The 25,938-nt window shown below is 37.4% G+C and overlaps 2 protein-coding genes across 3 annotated transcripts in view; one reads left to right on the forward strand and one right to left on the reverse strand.

The window, feature by feature from the left end:
- Nucleotides 1–1,011: 1,011 nt before the first annotated feature.
- Nucleotides 1,012–15,943, reverse strand: FANCB (Fanconi anemia complementation group B). 2 transcript variants are annotated; one of them, XM_014960199.1, is made up of 9 exons: nucleotides 15,898–15,943; nucleotides 13,990–15,032; nucleotides 12,863–13,015; nucleotides 12,266–12,358; nucleotides 7,847–7,975; nucleotides 6,822–6,988; nucleotides 4,262–4,716; nucleotides 3,171–3,408; nucleotides 1,012–1,437 (listed from the first exon to the last, which is right to left on the reverse strand). In XM_014960199.1, exons 2-9 carry the CDS (start codon nucleotides 14,923–14,925, stop codon nucleotides 1,017–1,019), a joined length of 2,592 nt encoding a protein of 863 aa, XP_014815685.1. In that variant the 5' UTR covers nucleotides 14,926–15,032; nucleotides 15,898–15,943; the 3' UTR covers nucleotides 1,012–1,016. The 2 variants fall into 2 exon arrangements, with proteins under 2 accessions (XP_014815685.1, XP_014815686.1); XM_014960200.1 differs by having other exon boundaries at nucleotides 15,803–15,898.
- A 185-nt stretch (nucleotides 15,944–16,128) lies between these two features.
- MOSPD2 (motile sperm domain containing 2) overlaps nucleotides 16,129–25,938 on the forward strand; it is a 38,860-nt gene continuing 29,050 nt past the window's right edge. Inside the window, exons 1-3 of the mRNA XM_014960335.1 lie at nucleotides 16,129–16,216; nucleotides 16,420–16,486; nucleotides 25,302–25,457. Of these exons, the coding sequence (XP_014815821.1) occupies nucleotides 16,208–16,216; nucleotides 16,420–16,486; nucleotides 25,302–25,457 (232 nt within the window). The 5' untranslated portion in view covers nucleotides 16,129–16,207. The remainder of the gene's footprint in view (nucleotides 16,217–16,419; nucleotides 16,487–25,301; nucleotides 25,458–25,938) is intronic.

The following is a 25,938-nucleotide window of genomic DNA, read 5'->3' on the forward strand; positions in this document are numbered from 1 at the left end:
AAAATGGTTTAAAGAAATTATTAAAATGTAACTACCTCAGCAAGTAGTACCTGCAAGATCCCAGGAAGTCTCTTCCTGGATGCATAGGTGGTATCTTGTCAAATCAAACCAGTGAAGGGAGGAATAAGCAAAGAGTTGCCTATTATTTAAAATACTTCAGACAGGCCAAAACCACTGAGCAGCTAGTATCAGACAATAGTATTTAGGACTCAAGGCACAAGCAAACAAATCTGCTGACATTGAAGATAGAATAATGTCCAAGGAAGGAGAGTTTCCTCCAGGATTTATGAATGAGATTAGCCCTACCACTAGATTCTGGATGGGAATGGACCTCTCAAACCTGAGGTGCTTTATTACAGAGTGGATCTTCACAAGTTCTTGAAATTTTGTAAGAGGCCTGATCAGGTTCTTCAGCTCCAAGAAATACTACAAAATCTCTCAAATCTGAGGGTGAACTCTAGAAGAGAGGGCTGGAAGGTACAATCAGAGTTTTATTCCTCAGGTATTATTAAAAGTTATTTAAAAGGCTTGGTATATCATGAGGATAAGCTGCCTCTTTGAATTTGTCAAACCCTGTACTCAAATTATGAATTTAAATTGGTTGCTTAACTTAGATCCTTTCTATAGCTGTCTTAAGATTTCTAAAAGAACCTTAAGTTTTACCTGTGTAAACAGTCATCTTTCAAGTTTAATAGGATTATTTTAAACAGTACAGGCTTGTTAATTTTTTTCTAATATAGTTCATAAAAGGATGATTCAAGTAGTATGATTTTGGAATAGGAGTTATTAGAAAATGCCTTAAAAATAGTATTTTTGAAATCTGTAACAAAGTAATGACTCAGCTATCTTTAATATTAAATTCTTGCCAAACCAGCTACAAGTCATCAACCAAAATACCAGTATTTATCTGTAGAAATAACTGACCTATAAAATAAAAAATAAGTACCCATGAAAATATAAATATTATTTAATAATCTTAATAAAATTTTATTCAAAATAAACATAGTGAATAGTTTCTAGGACTTGCTCAGTCTCCACACAATTGTATCTGAACTGAGCTGAGCTTCTGCTATTTTCAAAGACATTTCCTGGTAAATGCCACCATTCATTGTTTGATTCATACTTAGCACACTCTCTTCCCGTTCACTCTGAAACTTCTTTCTGAATTGCTGAATTCCTTTCTCACTGTCCAGTAAAGAAGCCACAGGAGCATCACTGATTTTCTTGTCAGGGTCATTCCCCCATGTTGAACTATTTTCAGCTTTACTTTCTTTTGAGAAGAACAAACTCCTTGAGGTGAGCATTTCTTTTTCCAAAGCCAGTGCTAACTGTTCAGTAAGTACACCTTTGCTTCCAGATCTCAGGAGTTTTACATCACAGCTTGGTGGGAGAACTCTAGTAAGGCTGTGAAGGCACTGGAACAAGACAGTCAGATTTCTGTAAAATAAGATTATTATTATTATTATTAAAGCTATCTTATATCTTCAAAATGATATATTGGAAAATAACACAAAGCTACTTTACATCAGAGAAAAACATGCTTATCATAGTTTTAAGTATTCTGTACCTACAAAAGTAAGCAAGGGCTTTTTAATGGTGTGCACACTAGTCACTGTACGTCAAAAGAGCTGACACTAAGCAGACTGCAGCAACATAAATATTCTATGCTAAAATATATGTCCATGATTAGGGTTACACATGCATCACTTGTTTCTTTAAGAAGCAATTCAGCGTATATGAAGACCACATGTAAAAGCACAGAAGAAATGTGTTTTCAGGTCTACATTTAGTGGCAGAAAGAAGTTATTTATTTTCATAGACTGTCGTTATCAATAGGTATGTGCAGCATGGCTATTAGGTGGCCCACAGCTTGTCTTTTTAAAATGGTCACTGAAGAGGGAAAGTTGCACTTAAAAATCAAACATTCAAAATTATTAAGAAACCAAGACAAGAGAGTGCAGGTAATCATCAGGGAACCTACCCTCCTGAATACCAGTGTAGCATATATGACACAGTGACATATTCCTCATTCTAAGAGGAATGCAGAGTTTGTCCAAAGTCTTACTTCTGGTATTTGCCCAGATAAACTCCTTGGAAGATGTCTCTTGATGGAGGAAGAAAAAAACCTCAGAAAAAACCCAACACACCACCACCAAAAACAAACTAACAAAAAGTCGTGGACGGAGCTGCTCCAGAGCTGGCCTGACCCGCAGCTGAACAGCAAGAAAGATTCAGCTGGACAGGGTTCTGGGCCATCTTGTCTAGACTGTGCTTTGCCAAGAAAGGTTGGACCAGATGATCCCTGAGGTCCCTTCCAACCTAGTATTCTATGATTGTATAAAAAAAATCCACCCAAAAAACAACTTTTCAAAAGGAACCAAAAGTCTGGAGGCTTAAAATTTTACTGATTGACTTCTTAAACATTTCAGCCTTTCTGCTAACATAAAAGAAGAAAAACAACTCCTAATTTGAGTAAAATATTGAACTTCACTATAAATTAGAAACTCTTAAGAGATATGCCTTTTCTTACTTTTATTTTTTAGCTTGAACTCTTCAGGACAGGCAACAACTGTCAATACTTGGGAAGTACTTTTTATATTGTGAGCCTTATCCAGCTAAATTGTAAACTATAGTAGTATTAGTAACTTGTTTAGCTTGGTTTAGCAAATTTTATAGACATTTGCCCAAGAATCTACATGAGAAAAGGAAATCATGCGGACTCTTCAGATTATTTCCTTTTCGAAATCACGGTAGATAGGAAATAAACATATCAGTTTGGGTTTTTGTTTTTTAAGGAATTTTTTTTTTAATCAGATGTAGAAGAAAAATTATATATTACACTAAGAATAATGTAAGAAAAATTAATATAAAAACATGATACAGTGAAAAAAACAAAAGAAATAGTACCAAGGAGATATTAATGGAGACTAGACTTATTTGTAATTCGATATTCTAGCCTAGAGGAAGTTAAAGAATGCAGTTCAGGTTCTGCCAGAGTTCTGATTTCAAAATAACTGTTATTACAGATAGTTATCTTATCATCCTATTGGAGGCCTATTGGTTATGATTTTGGCTGTTCTTTGTTACCTGAAAGAAAAAATAGAGTAAAGAAGTAAAGAAAAACAGTGTATGCAAGATGAACATAGTCTACACTCTTTGAGCAATTTTACCTGCAAAATAACGTTAGAACTCCTTCAAATGGATTTTTCAGGTTCCACTTAAAAACTGTACCGTACACATTTCCTGCTTTATGACAGAACATGTTGTCATGGCATTCCTTAAATGGCGTGCACTCCATTTCTCCCAGTAACCATGAATTTACTGGAGTCAATGTGCAGTCAGAAGACACAATCTGAAAGGAGAATCTGACAGATACTGCAAGGACAGCAAGTATATCTTCCATGGAACCTGCAAGAAGATACAGTAGAAACATATTTGACCTCAATATTTTGATGATGTTGCATGCATTAAATGTACTTACATTTTTGGTTCTCACTCCCCATTTTACATTAAGAGTTTGCACCTGCATTCAGGTGTTCTTTGGGAATTTTCTTCTCACTTAAATTCTCATACCTACTTCTGTGAAACAAAATAGTTAGCTGATTAACAGAGCCCCACATATATAATGAAAGATCTAAAAATAATCATCACCTTGCCACAAGATGACTATTAATAGCCTCCTGTGATAGTAAGATGACACGCTGGCTTCAGTCAATGATATAGCATTAAAGGAAAAAAGAAATTAAAATTCATTGCAAACGATCAAAAGGATATTTCGCTACACGAGTGGAAACTCAGTTCAAAATCAATTCAATCAGGAATATTAAAAGAAAGGAAAATAAATGACCTTAATAGATATGTAGACGAGGAAAAGCTTCAATTACTTTGATATTATTTAAGAGGCAATACCGTGTCATTAAAAAAAAATAAAAATCTATGTATCTAATCAACAGTATCTCATTTAGAGAAAAAAACGCAGGCTTCAGCATTCTATACTCAGGCTTATGGTCAAAATTAACCTTTCCAGATAGACTTCAGCAGCAGTGCTAGCACAAAACTTTACAGCAACTCACTTAACGTTTTTTCCATTTTGAAAACTGTTCCATCTTTTATTTCACCCAGCTTTTAATTCCCAACAGATCTGCGCAGCTCATGTTCAAATACACATATGGATCACAATTTGATAACTTAGCTTGACATCACAAAGAGTAAACAGAAGAATCAGCCATATATTTATGAATCCAAATATCAATCCATTTACCTGTACAGTAACTATTATCCCTTAGCATCTTTACTGAATATTTTCCATTTGAAATATCTTCCAGAGTTAACAAAATTTTTCCACAGAGTACCGTAATCTTTTTGCTCTCTTGTATACCATCATTCTGAAGTTTTTGTTTCTTCATATGTAGAAGAACTATGCAACACACACGATGAAATGCCAATAATGGTGCAAGGCTGGTAACAGCAATGACTGTCTTTGTTCCCTCCAGCTGAACCTTTGAACATCTCTTAGGAAACTCTTTTTTCAGATCATTCTTGCTATGCAAGTCCAATTTAATCTTTTTTGGAGGAGGCTCAATTTGACACGAGGAGACAGCCAATGCTGAGGAGGCTTTGTTTAGCTTAATGATTTTATTTCGGCACTCAATAATTGGAGAAATCGAAGAGAAGTCTTGATCCATCACTAAAGATAAACTGACATCACTCAGTGACCTGTGAAAATCCATATAAAATGATTGGACTTCTGGTTTGTATTCTCCCTTTTGAAAAATAACCAGAACTTTGCAGATAAGTGAAGATATATGCAGATATATACAGACATTTAAGACTACCACAAACTCCAATATCATTCCAGGTTAGACTGTGCAAATAATACAAGTCCTTCAAATGACAATTTTGTCTAAGCTTAGTGTAAAGATTTTGAAAATGTGGCCTAAATTTTCTAAGAGCTTCTAGGAGTTAGATGCTTCATTTCAACTGAATGAATTTGGATGTCTAATTCACACAGAAAATGTTGAAAATTCCACATAACCCATGCAAATACTCTATGACAATTATAATTTAAAGACTTAAATTTCTTTTAATAAAAAAGTTACAGAAAATACCAATTCTGCCCTTTTTGAGGACTAAAAGCCTTTCTGATGTTCCATATTGTTTTATAGATATCCAAACAAAATTGAATGTAGAGAGTAAAATAAAAGGTTTAAGATATTATTACCTTAAATGTGCAGTCATTTCCTGAAACTTATGAAGTACTTTATTTATTCAACACAGGGTTCTTTCAATGAAATCCTAATATTACTATTTCAGATCCTCTCTTAATGAATATATTTTACTCTGCCAATCAGTTCAGTCTCAAGATGTCACTGACATCTGAAAGTCTTATGAATGTCTGTAATTCTTTACAGAGAAGTATCACCACCTAGCAATGCATATTAAAACATCACTGCAATCTTGCATTAGTAGGAAGCACATAAATAATAAACAAAGACTTATAGTGCCTGAGAGTGGAGAGAAAAGCTAGTCCTTTTCCCCCAAACCACAGGTCATTGTATATAGTACTGAACTGGAGCCCAGAAGACCTAGGTTCTGCTGCTAGCCTACCAGGTAATATTTGACAAATGACTTCATCTCCACAGATCTTTTCTCAGTTGTGAAAATGGGGGAGAGGCCAATGTTGCTGCTGGTTTTTAAAGAATGGTTCCAAATCTACCGAGGATTTCTGAAGCTATACGGGAATTATTTCATTTTCAAAAGCAAATTCATCATCAAAGCTAAAAGAATAAACACTGGAAAGACAAAAACAATCTCTTGCCTCAGTGGCTCTTAACAGAGGCTGTCAAGAAGATGAGGTCAACTTTCTTGTAAAGTTATAGCAATCTGGCAGTTGAGAAATAATACACCCGCAGCTCCAGCAGAATGGCCAAAGGGCGTAACAGGTCAGGTCCCTCACAACCACTTGAATGATTTTCAGTGGCAACAGTATTTAAGCTTACCCTAACACAGTCTCAGCTACACTGCTTGTGGGAATATAGGTCAAAAGGTAAGTTCTGACTCCACCAAAGTTTACATTACACAATGCACATCATAAATTTATGTTTGGTGTAATCCTGTCTTTTTAAACTGTGTTCCAAATTAGTTCCCTCCCTGTAAGGGGGAAATGACATGAGTATCATTTACAACTAGAACTGAGCAATTAAAATGAACAGAATAAACAAATAATTTTAAAGACAATAATAAGAATAAACAAATATTTTTGAAGGTTTAAGTATCATATGGCTGATCATTCAACATAATTCACACAATACATAAGCTTAGCAAATATTTGATTGGATATTTGACTGTAGCATAGTTCAATTCAAAAGTTGAGTATTTATTAAGTTGATAAGAGAATAGAAAATGTTTTCTTTTGTGGTTCTTTAAGCAAATTGCTCTTTAGGAATGGCAAGATGTTAACAGTAAGGCATCAGGGACTGTATAGCTAAGACAGAGCTTTATATACACCACATACTGATATCAGCATAGCTATGTCAACATGGACTATAAAGAATCATAATTTTTATCAAAAAACTCTGTTGTAAAAAGTCTCCAGTAATAATGATGTTATACTGACACAACTGATTTTTAGATATTTTTTTTGCACAGTGCAAAGACAAGCAACAGCAACAATACTGACAAAGACACACACTTTATGTAGATGATCAAAATAAGAGAGTTCAAGGCTCAAAAATCCACTCTTGCCACTGCAGAGCTTAACCTGCAAATTCAGTTTCTATAAAACTACTCAATGAAATTATTAGATAAACATATATACTTACAAGTAAATTGATTCAGTTAGTTTTACTCCAACTACCAAGCTGTCACCCACAACACGCTGCCACAATTTCTCTGTGAAGTGCTCTGGGACTTTAGACGTCAATGATGTCTCTTTGCTAAGAGAATGAGGAGGATTTTCTACATCATCCCAGAGAGAGACAAGACCTTCCTTGCAGAAAAATGTTTTTTTAGGTAAATCAAGTGGAGATATTAGTTCTTTTTATACAGCATTAGTTCGTGTTTTACCACAAATGACCGCAAGAAGTGCTTTTAAGATACAGAAAATAAATCTATATAAACTAATTTATTCCCTACAATAGATTCAAAAGACAGAATTGCATTTTCTTAAAACACATGATATTACGAAAAGCACAACTCATTCTCTCCTTGTCATACAATTAACAGCCCAAAGAAGACTGAAGCTACTAGAGTTTATTTTATATTACTGCATTAACTTATTGAAATTTTGTTGCCTAAACCTGGCTGGCTTGAAAGGGACCACAATACTAATTGAAAGGGAGATCAACTCCATTTGAAGTAAATTAGGAAGCTTCTTTTGAGCAACATATTAAGATATCGTTTTCCTAATCTCTATCACCTTCTTAGACCACAGTTCACTCCACCCCCTTTGTAAAATCAGTTTTGCTTACACAGATCTATGCCAGCTCATTCATTTTTTGTAACATGTTAGATCACAGGCAGGTATTTACTATCTAGCCAACTGTGTTAATTAAGACTGTACACTTCCCCTACTGTTTGTCACTGACTCTTATCTAGAGGTTACTCCTCCATACAACTCAGTTGACAGAAGGTATTGTGCAAATCAATTTCAAGTAAAGACAACCAAAGTTACTCTTGTCTACCTACATTGATAGGTTAGAGTAATGAACCAGACTTAAAAAGCAGAATAATGAGTTCTGATAGTGGCCATCCCTACTGGTGAAAGTAACAAGTGGTTGAGGGAAGCACCCTCTACAAATGGCTCAGCAGAGTTCAGAAGTGATCTGTACTCTCTTCTGCATTTTACCTCTTTTGCAGTTGGTAGAATATGGGTTCTTTCTTCAACAAGATCTATTAATGCTCTGCAAGATTCAAGAATAACCCTCCTTTTGAGTCTTAAATGCTGTTGTAGCTCTCGAACAGAGGTGTAACCAGCCTGTAAAAGATAAAAATGATCATTAGAATTATGCTTAGGTCTACTGTAAATAAGAACTGATATCGAAGCAACTAAGGTACCTTTTCAGCTTTCCATTTTTATGCAAATACCCTAAGCCAAGATCCTGGTGTTCCTCAAAAATGGCTCTAAAAAAATGTTCAAGTTAGGCTAGTCTGCTGCCAAAATATCAATCTAAGAATCTTAACCTCTCACTATTAGAGTTTAAGATAAACTTCTAAGGTAATTTTTATCAAATTATGTAGATATTCAACCATTTCATTATTATTCCTGCTTCAGTTTTCCATTGGTATCAGTTTCGATTTCTTCTCAAGATTTTTATTGATTATTGGTCAAGTAAAGATACTGAAGATTTGACAGTTTCTGACACAAGTGCAGGCTATGTCTCAGTTGGGGGAAAAAAAAAAAAAGCGCACCAGCTTCTTAGATTTTAAGAAAGCTCCTCAAAAAAAGCTCTTCTCTGGAAAGCAAGATCCTGAGAAGCCTGATGCTGTCAACGAGAGAACAAAGCTCACGATTAGAATGCAAAACCAAACTTCCCTTCCCTCTACCCCCCCAAAAAAATCCCCCCAAACAAATCAGGATCAATCATAACTAACTGACAAGCCTGAATAAAAAGCACTTAATGTAAGCAAAGTGATGTCCTCTGCTCTAGCTGCAATGGCAAAGGGCATTTCGAACGAGTAGTACTCACTATGATAAGTTCTGTAAAAAATTTGCCACCTATCAAACCATAATTCTAAGTCCCAGATTCCAAGCATCCATCCAGTGCCAGACTTGAGTCAGGAGAGGAAAAGGAAGAGTTAAAAACAAAGATGACTCTACAATACCTTCCTAATCAAGGTCATCAGAATACCAAACCATTACTTACCCCCATTGGTGAGCAACTCCTGCATAAACCACTGAGAAACAGAAAGTAAACGGGAAAGCACAGACTGAGAAGCAGCCAAAATTGCCAAAGATTCATGGATGTATGCTTGCTGACCAATCTGACTTTTGCAAGTCCTTTTTCCTCATAAAGCAACACAAGAAAGAGATCTAAAATTCAGCACGTGGCAAACCCAAGACTGGGCAGCACCCCACCCATCAACTCTCTCTGGAACAAGTGGCATGTATGTCCTTTCTGCCATATGCCAAGGTGGACTGCGCAACAGGCATCAGCAGAAGTCACAATCTGTTCACTATGAAACTAAGGAAATAAAACTAGATCACCTAAAAAGAGAAAATAAACATCAACATAGAAACAAGGCAGTCCAGAGCCAAACACAATAGAGCTGTGAGTAAACCCAGCATGAATGGCAGAACAGATGAATCACTGTCAAAAGCAAAGCAGATTAAGGCAGAGGCTTAGTATTAAGTAGAACAGCCAACTGTTTTGACACACTGCAATAAAGTTGCAGGATTCATAAATAAATAAATAAATAGCCATACATACAGAATGAAAGCTACTGAGCCAAGAAATGTGGCACTTCTACAAAGGGAAGAAAACAGAAAGGAAGATTAATGATTGATAAGACTAAAAAATATTGGGGAAAACAAAGGTAAAATGGAAAAATTAGACAGAAAATCAAGTGGGAAACATAATTCAGAGATCTATAGGCAGAAGCTGCTTATATGGTAAATAACCAGTTCTGTGTTTTTCAAGTGACTAAAATCCCTTATAAAAAAACATCAAAAACAAAATGGGCACAAATCCACAGCAACAGCTGAAAAATAAATACTTAAAACTTACACTAAAAATAGTAATAAAAATCAAATATACAGACCATTTCTTAAATAACTTTCTACTCGCCACCAAATCAGCTTTATCAGAATGAGAACAAAATGTTAAGACATTGCAGCAATTCAATAAATCGGCAGAAAGTAATAAAAAAATAACCTGCCCCAAAACAAGCAAACCAAACAAAAGGAAACAAGTTAATAATAGATAGAAGAATTTGGCAATATAATCCTTACAAAACCTAAATACTTGCGGGGAAAACAGGCCAGTGGACATAAAAATATATTTCTGATTCTTATTTCTGCCAGAACAGCCAACTAAAACCATGAGAAACCCTGTAACCTCAGCTGTTGTAACGTAACTGCAGTATTCTGCCAAAGAAAGTTTTCTTCAGAAGACACTAAAATGAATGTTTAAGAAAAAAAAATCTTCAGAGGAGAAAAGGAGAAATGCTATTTCATTTTGCCCTAAAAGATGAGATTCCATAGAGACTCTCAAAACATGATTTGATTACAAATTGCTAGAAGACCTGAATTTTGATGACAAATATCAAGATGCACCCCTCCAAGGCTAAATAACCTTTGGAAATTCCCAGGATAAGAAGGATCCATACACTATCGAATCAAAACAATCACTCTTGAAATTCAATTATATATCAGATGACAAAAAACAGCAAGAGTATTTCACTGTTCAGGGAAACAGAGAGAACAATGGAGATCTCAAAAAGGAAGCAACAGTAAGGTTAAAAAGAAATATCTGCACCTACTCCCAAATCAATCAGTATGACAATTTCAGAGATTTACAGCATAAAAACATAGGAAGACTTTCAACTTACTTACAATGCTTGTGCTAGCATGTAGCTTTGAAAATTATCCATCTAAAGAATCTTAAAATAAATAAATAAATAAATAAGGTCCTATGAAGGATTCTGCATCTTATCAGCAGACAATACATGAAATTGCCAGTCTGTAGCTTGTTCCCAGCAGAACCAGCACAGCATGCACAGCAGACTATTCATTTGATCCTAACACAGGTCCACAGAGCCGTACTGCTGAAAGCCAGGTGGTGTATTAAAAGAACAGTCACAGAACATAGTTAAACAGAACATACAGTGTCAATGGCAGGGTGGCCAATCTTCATTGCAACAGTGGAAGGAGAAACGAATGCAAGGGACTGAAACTATTATCTGTTTTGTAGAGGAGGAAAGTAATGTAACGAGCAGAGAAAGAATGCAGCAGCAAAGAGATCAGTTGTAAAATATATGACTACCCAAATGAATCCAGAAACAGAAAAAAAAAATGAAAATGCATTTGGAAGGAATGCATATACTTCTGCATGTAAAAGCCAATAGACCTTTAACGTGCAAACTGCAGAACTGTAAAAATGTAGGGTTGGAAGCAATCTCAAGAAGTCCTCAAAATTGATCTGACTTCCACTTTCTCGTGCCTTCCAGGAAGGAAAAAACCGTATTGTCCAGTGTTCTCCAAACTACAGCTTTTATCTTTTAGAAGATGCACAAGATCTCTTCAGACATCTCTTTTGTAGTTAGAACTAGAACTAGACTTTTTCAGTCTTTTCCTAATGGGTCATAGTCCTCCTTTTCTTCGAGTACTGAACTTTTGCCAGTTAATTTGCTTCATTTTTAAAAGTTGGAGATAAAACTGCCATAATATCCTCCTTAAGTTTTCACTAATTCTCAAATGACAGGAGTAATTACTTCCTATCTCGTACTTAAAGCACTCTTAGCAAACTAAAAATAGCCTCACATCATTGACTCAATTTAAGATTTGTTATCTACTAAAGCTTTTTTTTTTTTTTTAAATAACCTTCCTATTTTGTCAGTTATTACCCATTTGGTATAGGCCAATGTGCACAATCTTGCAAAAGAACATCTTGGAGAGTGTGCTGGGTGCTTACTACTTGGATTCTGGCAAGTTTCCCCCAGATAAACGATGCTAATTGAAAGGAGGACACATTTTAGCTTCACCTACTGTATTTTGCAAAATTATTTTTTAAAAACCTACTAGTAACAGGAGGAAAAACATCAGCAGTTGGTGAAATAACCATGGTTGCTAATTTAGGCAAAAAGTAAAAGCCAACTTGATTGAAGTCCATGGATAAAGAAACAGATCATAACATTCTTCCTTATTTTCTGATTAACTGCCACTACTAAGCAGTCACTGGGAACCACTGTCTCCAAGTATACAATGTGGAGCAAAAGAAGCAGACGTTCTAGATTTATTAAACTAGTATTTAAACATCTATAAGTAAAATGACTGGTAGGAAGCTCTGATAGGATAGCTTCAGCATTATCTCAAAATTTTAATTAAAACTAAGTTAGACCCTTCCAATTACCCAAATACATTTATAACAACAGAGAGAACTGAAACACAGAATACCACTGATTCAAGAATGGATACTTAACAATGTTGTCTTCTCCCTGAACCGCCTATCCAATAAAAACAGTATCATTAACCTCACCCTTTAGATAATGTAATGATACAGAAAAGTAATTTGGAGAAAATATGAAAGCAGAACTAGTGAGTACAAACCTGTAATCTTGTTTCAAGGGCTCGGACAGTAAGCAAACCATTCTCTTGCAATCCTTCTGCAGGAGGGACATCATGTTTATAATTAATGCCACTCTAAAAAGAAAAATGAAACCCCTGAATTAATTAAAAAGCTGAAAGTAAGGTACAGCATTATAAATATCTGAGGGAAAATGCAGAAAACCAGCAGAATCACAGTATGCATTTTAAAAGAAAAATCTTATCTTCTGAAAGCAATTAGTTTGATAGTACATAATGGAAAGATCCAATTATCAGAAGATAATTAACAAGCACTATGGCCTTAATTAGGATTTCTTAGCCAAAAGGTAAGCATTGTAGCAAACCTGTTACATACGTGAAGCATTTTTCAACTGCATTAGTTTAATTTCCCAATAGAATGTTGATACTATCAAGGAGGTAGAATAATCTCTTCAGATAACTTAATTTATGATTATAGCAGGGAATATTGTATTCAAACTTCAGGGTATTTCACAGCACACATCCAATTTCACTTTGCACCAATACTTTAAGGATTTGTTGAGATTTTCTTAATTTAGTAAGCACAGGCTGAGTAGCTAAGAAAAGGCAAGCTGAACTTACTCCGTAGTTGACCTCTCCAAGATCTGTTATTTTGAATGCACTTAACACGTCTGTGTTGGAGTCATCCTTAAAAAGCAGTAACAGTTGTTCACTTCCAGAGCCAATAAAATCATCCACCAGAACAGATTTTACATTTTGCCATTTGGAAGCCACCTACAGGAAAAGAGGTTTTAAAATAGATATATATGAATAAATATTGCATTTGAGATTTCTTTCTAGTGAAACTAGATTTTCATACAGCAGCAGCCTATTTGGGTGTGCAGAACACAGTCTTCTAAGAAAGTTCAAGCTCTCATTCTTACTCCATCACTTAAGATCTGTGTAACTCTGGGAAAAATTAGCCACTTCTTGTTAAAGATCACTTTTCAGAATAGAGGTAGCAGAAAAGATGACAACTTCTCCATGTACTCAAACAGCTGAATAGCTGAAGGCTGTAATATTTATTTAGAAACAGCAATACTTGCAGATCAGTTAAAGACATTATACCTTAGAAATTCAGAAAGATCTTTGTCGCATCGCAATCTAAAGGCTTAAAAGGTAAATACAAATTTGTACAATAATGCTGATGACTAAATAGGACAAACTTTCATTTCCTGAGTTATGTAAGTCTTCTTGACAGAGTATTACAAAACACTAGCAAGTAACTTTGTCCCTTCTGACGTTAGGAAACAAAAGCGAGGCCTCTTCTTGTCATTTTCATGAAACAGTACTTTTTGTTACTAGGAAGTGAGACTCAAAAAGCTTTTAAATTCCAATGAGAAGTTTATGCTTTGCATTGGTATCAGTTTACTTTCACTTTAACACAAGTTATGTAGGCACACTCATACTTTCTTACAACTTCTAGTTCTTACAGTATGGAAGTTTTCAGTTAGCAACAGAAGCTTTGGCTCAGATTCATAAAATGCATTACTAAATAATAGAATCCAGAGTTTATTTTCACATGTATAAGCAAGCAATGAAAGCGAAACAATCTGATACTTCAGACAGGTTATTTTAACAGAAGGAACAATAATAACAACAGCTATAGAACTTAGACATGCAGCTTTTCAGTTGCAGAAACTTCCAAGACGATAATATATACAAAAAAGATACAGTAGTAAAAAGGAGGTGTTTAAAGCCAAAAATACCTGTAAGCTCTCTCTCCTCTGTACAACACAGATATTTCCGGAGGCAAAAGACACAATAAATAGCAAATTATTGCTACTGGTTACAGCTGTTATTACTGAGCATGGTTTTGCATAAGGAAGCTCACTAAGACCTTTAGGGAGACCATCTTGGAACCAAATAAGCTGATTCTTGTGGGTTACGGCAACAAGTGATATTCGGAGCTGTTTTTTCAACATTTCATTCTTGCAGACGTAGACAGAAGATACCACTCTGCTGTAAGCATGAGGCATGAAGCACGTGCCAGTTAGCATTTTTTGGGTTTCAATAGCATATCCGAAGAACTCGCTACCCCAGATGGCTCTGTCTGAAGTGGAAAACTCATCTTCATCTTCACTCTCTGGCAGGCAAGCAGTTCCTATCCCTAAAACAACAGTGCCTTCATTCTCAATTTCACCTACCCACACAACAGAAGAAAGCTGAATAGGAGCACTTAGAACCGTGCAGGTGTCAGAAGAGATGTAGAACAGCTTATTGGCATGCCTCCACAGGACTGAAGGGCCAGCAAACAACCTGATGTCTTCTTTCAGCTCATAATCCAATTTAAAATGAAAGGACTGCTCAAATTGATTTGAACTGTGAAGCAACAGTAAAAGGTATTTGACAACATTGTTCCGTTTTTTCTTTTTCATCAAAATGCAGGGAAGAATAATCCCTGTTCTGGAATCCGTTGTGCAGCTACAACAAATTATTTCAATTTTTAAGTGACTGGCATGCATGCTGAATACTCCAGAAGACTTCTGAACAAACAGCTTAGTGTCTCTGTTGAATGCCATTCTTCTGACACATAAATTGGTTGTTTTATCAGCTGCTCCCTCTGCGTGTTTTGTTTTTGACAGCTGAAATATAAGGACTTCACCATTGTAGGACAAGAATTGTTCTTGGTCACCTAGAGGCATCTTTGTTTACCTTTATGTATACTCCTCTACAAGAAAACTGTACGCATCTCCGTTTTTGTCAGGATTATTTCTCTGCAGAAATTTTAACCTATCTGGACGTTTTCCATCTACAAAAGCAAGCAAGAAAAAAAATATTAAATTGTTTCAGGACTAGCTGAACTCATCTTTTAGAATAAGAAAAACTGTACATTGCAAAGCAATGACATCGACTAATTTGAGAACGTGAGGCTAGTATGTGCTTTAATCTCACAGATTAAAATGAAGTTAAGCAACTTTGTACTGAGATTTAAGTAACAGAAACATTTCAGAAATGTATTCTAGCATTTATTTACCAAATCATGAATTTGCTGTTCATCAACAGCAACGTGGCATAATGTAAATGGAAAGAAACCAAACCAAACCATGCACGCACTGTTTGTGCGACCGAATTCCAGCCCCACAAACATACCGAGCGGGCTGAAAAGCAACAGCGCTTTGAATTCTCAAATTTAAGAGCCTTCGCTCAGGTGTAGGCTTTATTAATAAATATCAACTCGCTCTTGCTTGAAATTACGAAGCAGCTTAAGGGAGAAAGTCCTCTGAGCCCAGTCATTTTGCCGCCGAGAAGGCTTCCTCCCTCCCCCAGGCTGGTCCCCGGGGACCCAGAGCGAACCGCAGCCGCCTCACCAAGTTTCACTACCCAGCTTGCGGGGTACGGAGCCGCCCTCCGCCGCGTGAGGGGGCCCGGGCAGCTGAGGGGGCCGCAGCAGACCCCCCCCCGCGTCCCTCGCAGCCTCGCCCGGGCCTCACTACCCCTCACCCGGCGGCGGCCCGAGGCGGCAGCAGGCCCCTACCTGGCTTCCCCCACCCAACGCCGCTGACAGCCGTTAACACCCACCCCGCCCGGCACAGCAGAGGCCGCACACGCCCGTGCGGAGAGCGCCGGCCCCGAAGGGAACAGCGAGCACAGGCTCCGCGCCGGCGAGGCCTTACCGGGCTCCGGAGACCGCCCCCGCTTCGGGGAGGGCGGGGGAGGGGGAGAAGGAAGGAAGCGAGCGGAGCGCGCGCTCCGAAACTCCCGCCACAAGGAGCATGATGGGAGAGAAGGGCGGGTGGGGGCGGGGCCAAGGGAGCCCAGCCCGGGGAAAGGGGGCGGAGCTTCTGGCCGGCTGGAGGTGCTCTCCGCTTGCGGCCCCGCCCCTTCGCCGGGGTCACGCGGCGCCTCGATCCCCTCTTGGCTCCGCCCCCTTCGCGCTCAAGGGCCCTGCCGCGGCGCGTGCGGGCGGTTGCGCTCCGCCGGGCCATGGCTGAGGTGAGTCCCCGGGCTCCTGCCCTCTGCCCGGCTGCCCGCCCGCTCGCCCCCTCAGCCTCCCCTCCTGTTCCCGGCCGCCCCTGGCAGCGGCTTGGGGTCGGGGGTCAGGCGATGGGAATGGCCGGGCCCGCTGTTCAGGTTGTCTCGGGCCCTGGCCTTGCCCGTTCCTTTCACTCCTCTCCCGTTTCTTGTTTTTCCCTCAGCAACGGCAGGACAAGGCCGCGCTGATAGGCGAGACCAGGCGGCGTTTCGAGGCGGAGTACCTGCCAGGTGAGAGCCTCGGTGGTGGCGCGGGGGGCGGGCGGGGGGCGGTGGGGCCGGCTCCCTGGATGCGGTCTCTGGGGCTTGCCCGGTGTCGCCTTTCCCCTGGAGGGGGGTGCTTTCCTCTACCCCGGCTTTCCCGTACCCCGGCTTTCCCAGCTGCTTGGGTGCCTGTCCCTTCGCTTCAAGTGGCCGAAGCTGCTGGGTGGAGATGGTGCACAAAGCAGGAGGCTTTCGGTGTTGGTTCTTGGTGCTTCTCTTCTGGGTCACTGTCTTGGGCAATAACGTCGGGGCAAAGGTCTGGGTCCTTTTGACTCACAGTTGTGTTTGGTGGGGTCTGGGACACTGCTGTGCTTGGGGCTCTTCTGACATAAAACATGGTAGGGGAGCGAGGAGAAGAAAAAAATTCGGACCTCGACCACTTTGTTAAGGAGAGAGTTGTTTTTCTAGAGTAACCTGCAGTTCAAATTCACGTAAGCCTTAATTAAAACCATGGTGTGTATCTGACTTGATTCTTAAATGCAGATGCTTTTAAACTTGTAAATGACGGCCAGGAGGTTCTGGGGGTGCCTAGGGGAAAGGGAATGCCAGGGTGAGCCTAGAGGAGTTTCCTTTAATTTCGAGGTTGATTTGCATTGTTTATGACAGAAGAACATATAGTAGTAGAGTATGCTAACAGCTGTAGTAAGAAGTACATCTTATGACTGTCTGAAGGCTTTCTATTAAAAAACATACTTCTATCCAATTCTTAATGCAAATGGAGTAAGAGCCGAGTAGTTTAGGAGTTGCATGCGTCTCCTTTAATACAAGCCTCTATCCTGCAGACACATGCCTTGCTTTGATGTTCCTGATCAGAATATTGAGGTTACCTAGTTACTTTTACATAAGGGCTGTATGCTTCTTTGTGATTGGCTATAGCACTTTTCGTGAAAACTTTGAGGTTCTTGAGGGTGATAAAACTTTGTTTCATATGGTTAGCTCTGCTAACTTTCATAAAGGAATCTACTTTGGCCTTGGTTAGTGATCACCTGTATTGCTGGCAAGATGAGAAAATTATTAGGATAGCGTCTTGAAGAAGAGATCTTATTTTGCCACTTAGTATTTCTACGTGAATAAAGATTGTTTTGGCAGTCTTAAAGCTCAGGACTCAGGAGAGTGGAGGATCATCTTAAGTTATAAGTTCTTTTGGCTGTTGATGTTTTCAGTTAATTTGTCTGTTCTTCTATGATAACTGATTGATCTTGCTTTGTACTCTATTGTCCCAGAGTTCTAGTCATAAAAAAATATTTCAGAAAGCCTAGAATTGCTTTGGGACAGTTGCTGCTGAAAAGGGAGTACTACCTTTTCAGTTGAACTATCCCTTGCAGTCTTGGAATTCAACAGGTTTCTCTAGTTGTAATGAAGCCTCTGTGTTGTTACTGCCATTAAAAGAATTTAATACTGTTGGAAGGTAAGCTGTAATCCTATTTGCAGTATTTTGAACACATTTTCTCAATAAGCCCATTTTTGGATCGTGGTTTAGGGCACTTAGCCTTTTCAAGTAAATAGGATTAGGATTTTTTTGAGTTTATATTCTTAAGTCCCTCCCTCGAATTTAGGAATGCCACAAGCAAACTAATATTGTCATGCCAACATCAAATTGTGAAAAACAATGGATTTTAATTTTATTGCAGTCCTTCAGTCTTTACTGTACATGTATTCTTTTATGCTTTGTCTTAATTGAGAAGGAATGTGGAGATGCATGTATGCAGACACCTCCAAACGTGTGACTTTCTGTGTTGTAGAGGTGCAATTGATTGCTTCATATACTGAAATTTTAGTCTGGCTTCAAAACTAAAGGCACTGTTAAGGCACACTGGGAAACTGATACTTTCTGTGAATTGTGGGCCTCTACAGAATGAACGTAATTCTATTTACAGGTGAGCTGCAAGTGTTAAAATTTGAGTAAAACTGTGAGGCAGTTTTGTTTCTGGGGGATGCAGCTGCCACTGTTTTATTTTTCTTCTGTGAAAAACAGTGTTCCTGATTGTTCTAGGAACTTGGTGTTTGTGTTATTGAAGTGATTCTTCAATATTATGGAACTCTAGTAGTTACTGGTTCCTTCCACCTCACGCAGGAGGAATTGCTAATGGTGACAAATGTGATGGTCTTGCAGTAATTTTTGGTTTTGTTGTGAAATGAAAACTTAGAGGGCCTTTTAAATCCTGACTTTTGGTTGAAATTATTTATTGGGAGAAAACAATAGATTATGCAAAAATACATCTTCTATAGTTGTTTTAGAAAAGTCTAATATTAGACCGCCACATCTAATACATGTTGGAATATTTCACATAAAAGTTAAAAGCAAATAATACTACGGTCTTGACAATTTCCAAGGTAGGATGGGAAAAGTTTTGTTTAGCAGTTGAAAACACCAGAAATCCATTTTCTGAATTATACAGCTGCTTCATTTATAAAATAATTGTAAATATAATAAATGTATAAAATATAATAAAATATAAATAACTTATAAAATAATAAAACATATAAAATGATTGTTTTGATAGTCAGATACAGTTTGGAGAATACTGGCTCATTCTCATTGGAGAATACTTTACTGGCTCATTTCCCCAAAGTTTGAACAAGAACTTTTGCTGAAATTGGTCAGCAAATGTGGCCATTGAAGGAAAGCTTGGTCATGGTGAGATCTTAATCTGCAAAGCTGTGTTTAATGTTAACTGAGATCTTGTGGTGGTGTGTTTTTCCCTTCAGTAAATTTTCTAGCTGTGTTTGAAAGACAACTTCAGTTCTTGTGAGGAATGTATATCTCTAGTAATTAAAACCCTTCACTTAAAAGGGGTATTTCTAATACTGAAAAGTTCCTGTTAGTCCAATAGACTAGCAAAGGCTGTCTGATGTGGTAGGCTGTTTTGTCTGTTTGGATTCTTTGTGAGAGCTAGTGATGTAAATGATTTGGGTGGTGACAGGAACAATGAAAACAAAAGATTATTTTCTAGTACTGACTGGTACTAACAATGTTTTCTAGCAAATAGTCTTTTTCTTCAGTGCATTTTCATTCCTTAGAGGATTTCTAAAATTAGCTTTTATTTCTGGGTCTGTTTTAATGTTACAGTGGAAATTATTTGTAATCAAATCTTGTTAGATTTTTCCATTCAACAAATCTTTTCCACGCTTCCTTTTGCATATTTACCATTTTTGCCTCTCCCCATTTGCATCCTCTTCCTTTCCCCTTTAGGCGAAGCTTAATATTCAGAGAAAGATTTTGCAAGAGAGGTTTCCCACTCCAATTTAAAAGATTAAATTTCATCATGGCTTTCTTTAAGCTAGTAGTAAAACATTTTGTAATCATATTGGCCAATTGCCAATATGGTTTTTTTGCCAAATTTTAAACGTATGAGGCATCCTCAAAAAGCCAGCGATATGACTGTTGTGGAAAAGTCGTAAGGTAGTGTTTGAATACCTGCTTATGTCTCCTTATACTCTGAAAAGTCTATTTTCTCTGATTCTTGGCTTTCAGGATGAGAAATTCTGGAAGGATAAAATAGGAAACATACGGACAGGAAAAACCCCATACTTTTATAGAAAGCTGTCTGATGTTAGTGCTTGGGCTTTCTGTTGAAAGTAGTCTCTATTGTCACTGAGAGTGTTCAGTCTTGCTAAAAGTCTAAACTTACCATGTCTTGTAGAGTCAAATATTTTATTTGTTTATTGCCGCTTGATTTTGTTGAGTTCAGTCCTTATTAGGCTGACACAGCTCGGTTTTCTTCATTCCTGTCCCTCCCTGTGTGGCTACTGACCTTCCTAATTTGTTTTTTTCACTCCTGCCAATTGCCTCATCTAAAAATTGAAGGCACATACCTGAATGGCTGGAGTACTTAATTTAACGTGTAGGTATCAACAGCCAATTATAATGGGTTTCCTCTTTCTAGCCAATGTCAGAGGAATAATTGCCTGTTTCAGACCCAAGACTTCTTGGTTGAAATAGCTTAAGGCGGTAGTTAAATTGAGAGACTTTGTGTAATGGAACACTTGAAATACTTTGCTAAGTTGTTTTTTCCCAACTTTTTGTACAATGAAGTGTTTGTTGTTTTGGGCTGATCTTTTTTCCTCTATTCAAAAGTATGCAGTTGCTATCCCTGCTTAGCTTTGTGTATGACTTGTTCTGTAACATTTCTTTTCTAGATGGGAGTTCTTCTGGAGGAGGGGAATCATTCTTACATGTTGTGTATTCTGAACTTGTCTGGATTAATTTAGTGTGGAATTTAACTGTGCTGCCTGTTTTTCAGTCCTGTAATCTTTCTTCTATATTCTTGTTGAATATTCTCAAATGCCAGAGAAAGACACAACAGTACAGCGTTGGTCTCCTGGTAATGTAGAAGGCACTTAAAAAAATAAAAAACGTGACAAGAAGGGATGTTACAATTTGTGCATCAAAGAATTTCATGAATATTTCCAGTGAAATTTGTGTTCATTTGGTTTTGTGTGATTCTGGAGTTCTCAGAGCTGTTGTCTTGTGTTATACAGGTTATAATGGAAGATAGTAATTAAGTTTTAGAGTTTCACCGTGAGTTTCTCTGCTTGAAGAAGACAACTACTAAAAGGGCAGAATGTGGTCATAGAAAGAACAGAACTCCTCGCTTAAGCAAGAAAAACGGAAAACGAGTAATGGGAAGAAGCTGCTGTGTAGACCGCTTCTCCCAGTCTTCTCCCATGACCCCAAATGTTCAATAAGGAAATGAAAGTAACTTTAGCTATTTAAAAAAGAATAGCTACATAAATGACATAATTTTATGAAGTCAGTAAACTTTAAGGTTCTGCCTGAGACCCGGTTAATCTTCTTGCTCAAATTTTCCTAGAGGCCTTTTAGCTGAGGGATTTTGCAGAGAGCTGATTTTGGCCTCTCCTCCTTGCTGTTGTCACAGCTACTTTCTCATATATACTTAGAATTTGGTTTTAATGCTCTCATAAATAGCAAATTTGCTAAGCAGATTATGTGTTCTATCCCTTTTCTGGATCTGAGTCTTGCTTAGTTTTCTACACTGCTTACCAGTTTAACAGAAAAATCCTGCAGCATCCCAGTTACTCTGGCATACAGTAAGGTGTGAATCTCTTGGGCTGAGGGCAGAACCAGGTTTCCAAGCTTCTGGACAGTTGTCTTAACCTTGAAATGTTTCACCAAATCTGCCACTGCTGTGGCTTTCACTAGCTCTTTCTGAACAGAAGTAGCTGTGAATGCTGTTCCTTGTGTTAATTTTGGGGCAAGTGGGGTGTGTTCTAAATACCTTATGAAATTCTTTTCAGTATGGACTTAATTACAGAGATGTCCATCTCAGCATTTTAGTGGCAGTTCTGCAAGTGTGAAGAAACAGGTACTTATTTTCTAGTGAGAAAAGCATCAATATATGTTTACAAGTATCTTAAATGTCTAGGCTTGGTGATTATCTTGAGGTAAGATAGCTCATTTTACAGTTTCACTTCAATTTGCATTTGGGTACCCCTCAATTTCTGTTTCCTTTTTGGCCTCTTAATTGTTGTGTAAGATGTGCTTGAATTGCATGTTGAGAACACCTAAAGTTTATTTTCTTTCAACTAATTGTGTTTTAACTCCAGAAATTTCTGATCATCCAGTAACTGCAGTCAAGTGTTCCATGAGTGATTTAAAATTAGGAGCATTCAAATTGTTTCACAGTGTAGTTTGAAAATAAGTTTCCAGATGTCTAGAATTATGGGAAATGCACAAATTTGAAGAAGAATTCCTCCTCTGAATTGACATACTTTCAGTGACTGGATTATTGGAAGGACTCCAGCAATTTAGTATCACTCCACTTTATATGTGTGTGATAAAGCACCTTTCTTTTGGGTTCACAATCACATTCTCAATTTTATTTATTTTGTATCAAGAACTGGATTAAATTGGGTAAGGTTAAAACATTAGTCAGTAATGCTGTTGTTCTGTCAGTCTTGTTAAGCTTACCTCATTGGAATGCCACATCCTGCAAGTTCCTGTGGAGACAGAATTGGACTAGTTCCTGGTTTAGTGTGTTGTAGTATATATGTAAATTCAGATTCCATGTGTCATCTTGAGAATTCAGTTACTGAAGAGAGGAAAAATATTTTAGTTTTTTTGGGCTGTCCCCATCTCTGAATCCAGATTGCTTTTCTTTGATATTGAAAGTTTGGCTAAAACATTTTTTTCCATTCCTCTTTCACTTTCACGTTCTTAAAATATATTCACAAAGTTAGATAATATTAAAAACATTGAAATTTAAGTTCAGGGTTGGGGAAAATTTGTTAGTGGCCCCCAGAAACTTGTGTTCTGAGGCATGATCTACATAATGATGCATGTTTAAATTATTGTTTGATACACTATTTTTGATACACTATGTTTGATGCACTATTCTGTCATTCTGACAGTGTGAAACATTCTCCTCTTAGTTTTTACCTGCTGGTGTGTGGTTTTTCTCTTTAATTACGCAGTATCCAAATCCCTTGTACAAATAGGCTATATGTGGGACTGATCTTAGAAAAATACTTGGCTTATTGATTAATTGCAGTCACTTTTAGCTGGAATCTAGTGCGTGTTGCAGATTGTTAAACCACGTTGAAGTTCAGGCACTGGAATTGTGTAATACTTGTGTTAAAGTAAATCTTTGCTCTAGCAAAGCCCTAGTTTGCTATGGGTATTAGTAGCTAGATATGGCTCAAATAGCCAATATACCGTATTGAATAATCCATAGCATAGAATAGCTAGTATACCATGGTTAAGAGAAGCCAGTGATTCTCTTTAGCTAATTGTGGATGTGCCAGGTTAGTTACTGTACTTGACAGTATCTCTGAAGGGGGTTTGGGTTGGAATGCTTATTACATGAAGAGAGGCTGTGGAATCTCTCTACCCTTTTGAGTTTTCAAAACTTCTACCCTTTTGAGTATTTAGTGACTCTTTTGAACTTAGAAGTTAGCCTAATTACAAGCAGGAGTTAGGGCTGAGGCCACCTGCAGAAATCCTCTCCAATGTTAATTTTTTATGATTCTAACTTTAAACTAGGTACTGCTAACATTTCTCAGGCAAAACTGTCCAAATCGGAAATCATTGGGAGAATAATCAAATTTCAAATGAGCAGCTGAGACTTAACAAAATTTATACCTACGTTCTTTGCAACTTGTTCCATCTGTGGTTGATCTAGAGCCACAGAGAAGTTCAACAGCACTTCAGTCTTGTGCTGAGTGTTCGCTTACTGTGCTTAATCAGAATATAGGGAATGAGCTGTTCAGTGCAAGTATGCAAATAATGAGAAAAGGAACTGAAAAGTGAGAGAGTTTTAGTGGATTGGAGGCTTTTGGGCAGAGAGGAGCAAGAATAAGATTAAGGAAAGTGATATTTGACTGTAGAGTTGGCTAAGGAACAAGGTAAGGTAGTGGAGTGATATCAAGGGAAGGAGAAATTTGAAGAGCCAGATGAAGAAGGAACTGAGTAGATAATGTATGTGAGAAGCAGTCAGATGCAAAGAGATGTGTTGGGGGAGTGCAACCACAATAACTTGTAGTGGATGCACACATTTGAAATGGGTATATTCTTACTGTTATATTCACTAATTCGTAACGGGAAACAGTATCAATTGAATGACAAGTCGTATCTTTCCATGTAGGGCAGTAAAACTAAAAATATTAGCAGAATTTAATGGAGTCTTTTTCTTGACATATTCCTCAAAGTTAAGAAGTCTGATTGAAATACACATTCCTAAACCATCAAGTCACAGTTCTAAATGCTTATTTTAATTATGATGACCCTGAAAGTAGTTATTTTGAGTTTATTGCTTCTGGCAAGGGAATAGTGTTTCCGGTATGTGAAAATGAGCATCTATTTTATTAACAACAAGTCATACTTTTTTTCATGCTGATCACAAATGAATTTAAGTGAATTCTTTAAGAGCTTGTGATTTTTTTAGTAGTTAGCAAAGAGAATGAGTATCGGTGTCTGTTGCCTTCAGAAGCCTGTTTCTATCATGGACTCTTACTTGATTTACAGTCCAGTTATACAGATTTCTCAGACAAAGAGGAGTATTGCTCTAAAACCCGAGCCTTTGTTTAAGCATATCTGCTATAAAAATAGGTCCACTTAGGCATTTGTATTTTACAAACTTTCCTGTTTAAAAGTAATGATAAACCGAAGTAAGGAGTGGCAGCAGCTCCTGTTTCATCTGAAGTACTTCCTAAGGCATGTTAATGTGGTGTCCTGTTGCTATCCTGGTATGAGAAGAGTTTGGGGCTTGTGCTTTGTACTGCTCTAGCATTGCGTGTAGCTTGCATTCAGTAAAGTAACAATAAATGAGAAGTGTAGAATGCATTATCTTTTTAAAGGAAAAAATATTTCATGCAATAATGTATGGCACACAGTCAAAAATAGTAATTTTAAAATCTGTTCTCGGACATTTTGTGGTCTGACGTGCTGATGCCTGTAAGTTTGAAAACTAAAGCTTGAACTAGTGATGCTTAATATGTGCATTCCTCAGTATACAGATTCTTAGACTAGATCCTAATTTGTTAATTATAAAAACCTGTTCTTAGAAAAATTACACCTGACCTGCACACACTTCATGTTCTTTCTTTGAATATGAATCACAGAAAATATTTTTCTAGTGAGTTCCTAAATATCATCACAGTAGATATTTTTAATCAATTTCTCATGCTATGCTTTGTCTGCTTAAGTTTGAGACTACAAAAGAAATCGTATGTACCTAGATGATTATATTGAAACTCAAAAAATCTCCTTCTCATCTTTTTGTAGCAAATGCTATATTCTTACAATAATTGATTTGTTTGCTAGATAAATCGGATAAATACGATTCTAGAGATGTGGAAAGACTTCAGCAAGATGATAAATGGGTGGAAAATTATCTGCTTTGGCGTCATGATGTTGTGGATGATACGTTAAAGATGATTGATGAAAGCTTTCAGTGGAGAAAAGACTATACAGTTAATGGTAAGCTATGTTATATAATGATTTTGGTGGTGTATATTGCTTTCCTGTTGAATTATAACTGACTTCTATATGTAGTTTCATATGTAGTTTTTTTTATAAGTACCGCAGAGAACTGAGTAAGAACTTTTCTACTCAGTAAAAAAAAAAAAAAATTAAACTATTGCTTTTTATGTTGACCAGTGCTTTCTCACTGTTATGTTGAGGTTCCATATGTCTATTGAAAGGTTGTTTAAGAGGAAGGCATCTCTTGTTTTGTTTTTGTGTATTTGTTAGAGTGGAGTCCTTAAACAACAAACAAATGCCACAAAATTGAGGCTTTGTTGTTCATCATAGTACTGGTCTGATGCCCTAGGTAGAATAGATCTGGGTTTTGTGCTGTTAGAATGTTTTGAAGGTGACTTTATCTACAGGACATCACAATCTGAATAAAAAGATAGAGTAAGAGGGGCTGCAAATATGAGCAAAATCACACATTTGCAGC

This window comes from Calidris pugnax, unplaced genomic scaffold (genome assembly GCF_001431845.1).
Source record: "Calidris pugnax isolate Ruff unplaced genomic scaffold, ASM143184v1 scaffold188, whole genome shotgun sequence".
In the NCBI taxonomy this organism is placed as follows: Eukaryota; Metazoa; Chordata; class Aves; order Charadriiformes; family Scolopacidae; genus Calidris; species Calidris pugnax.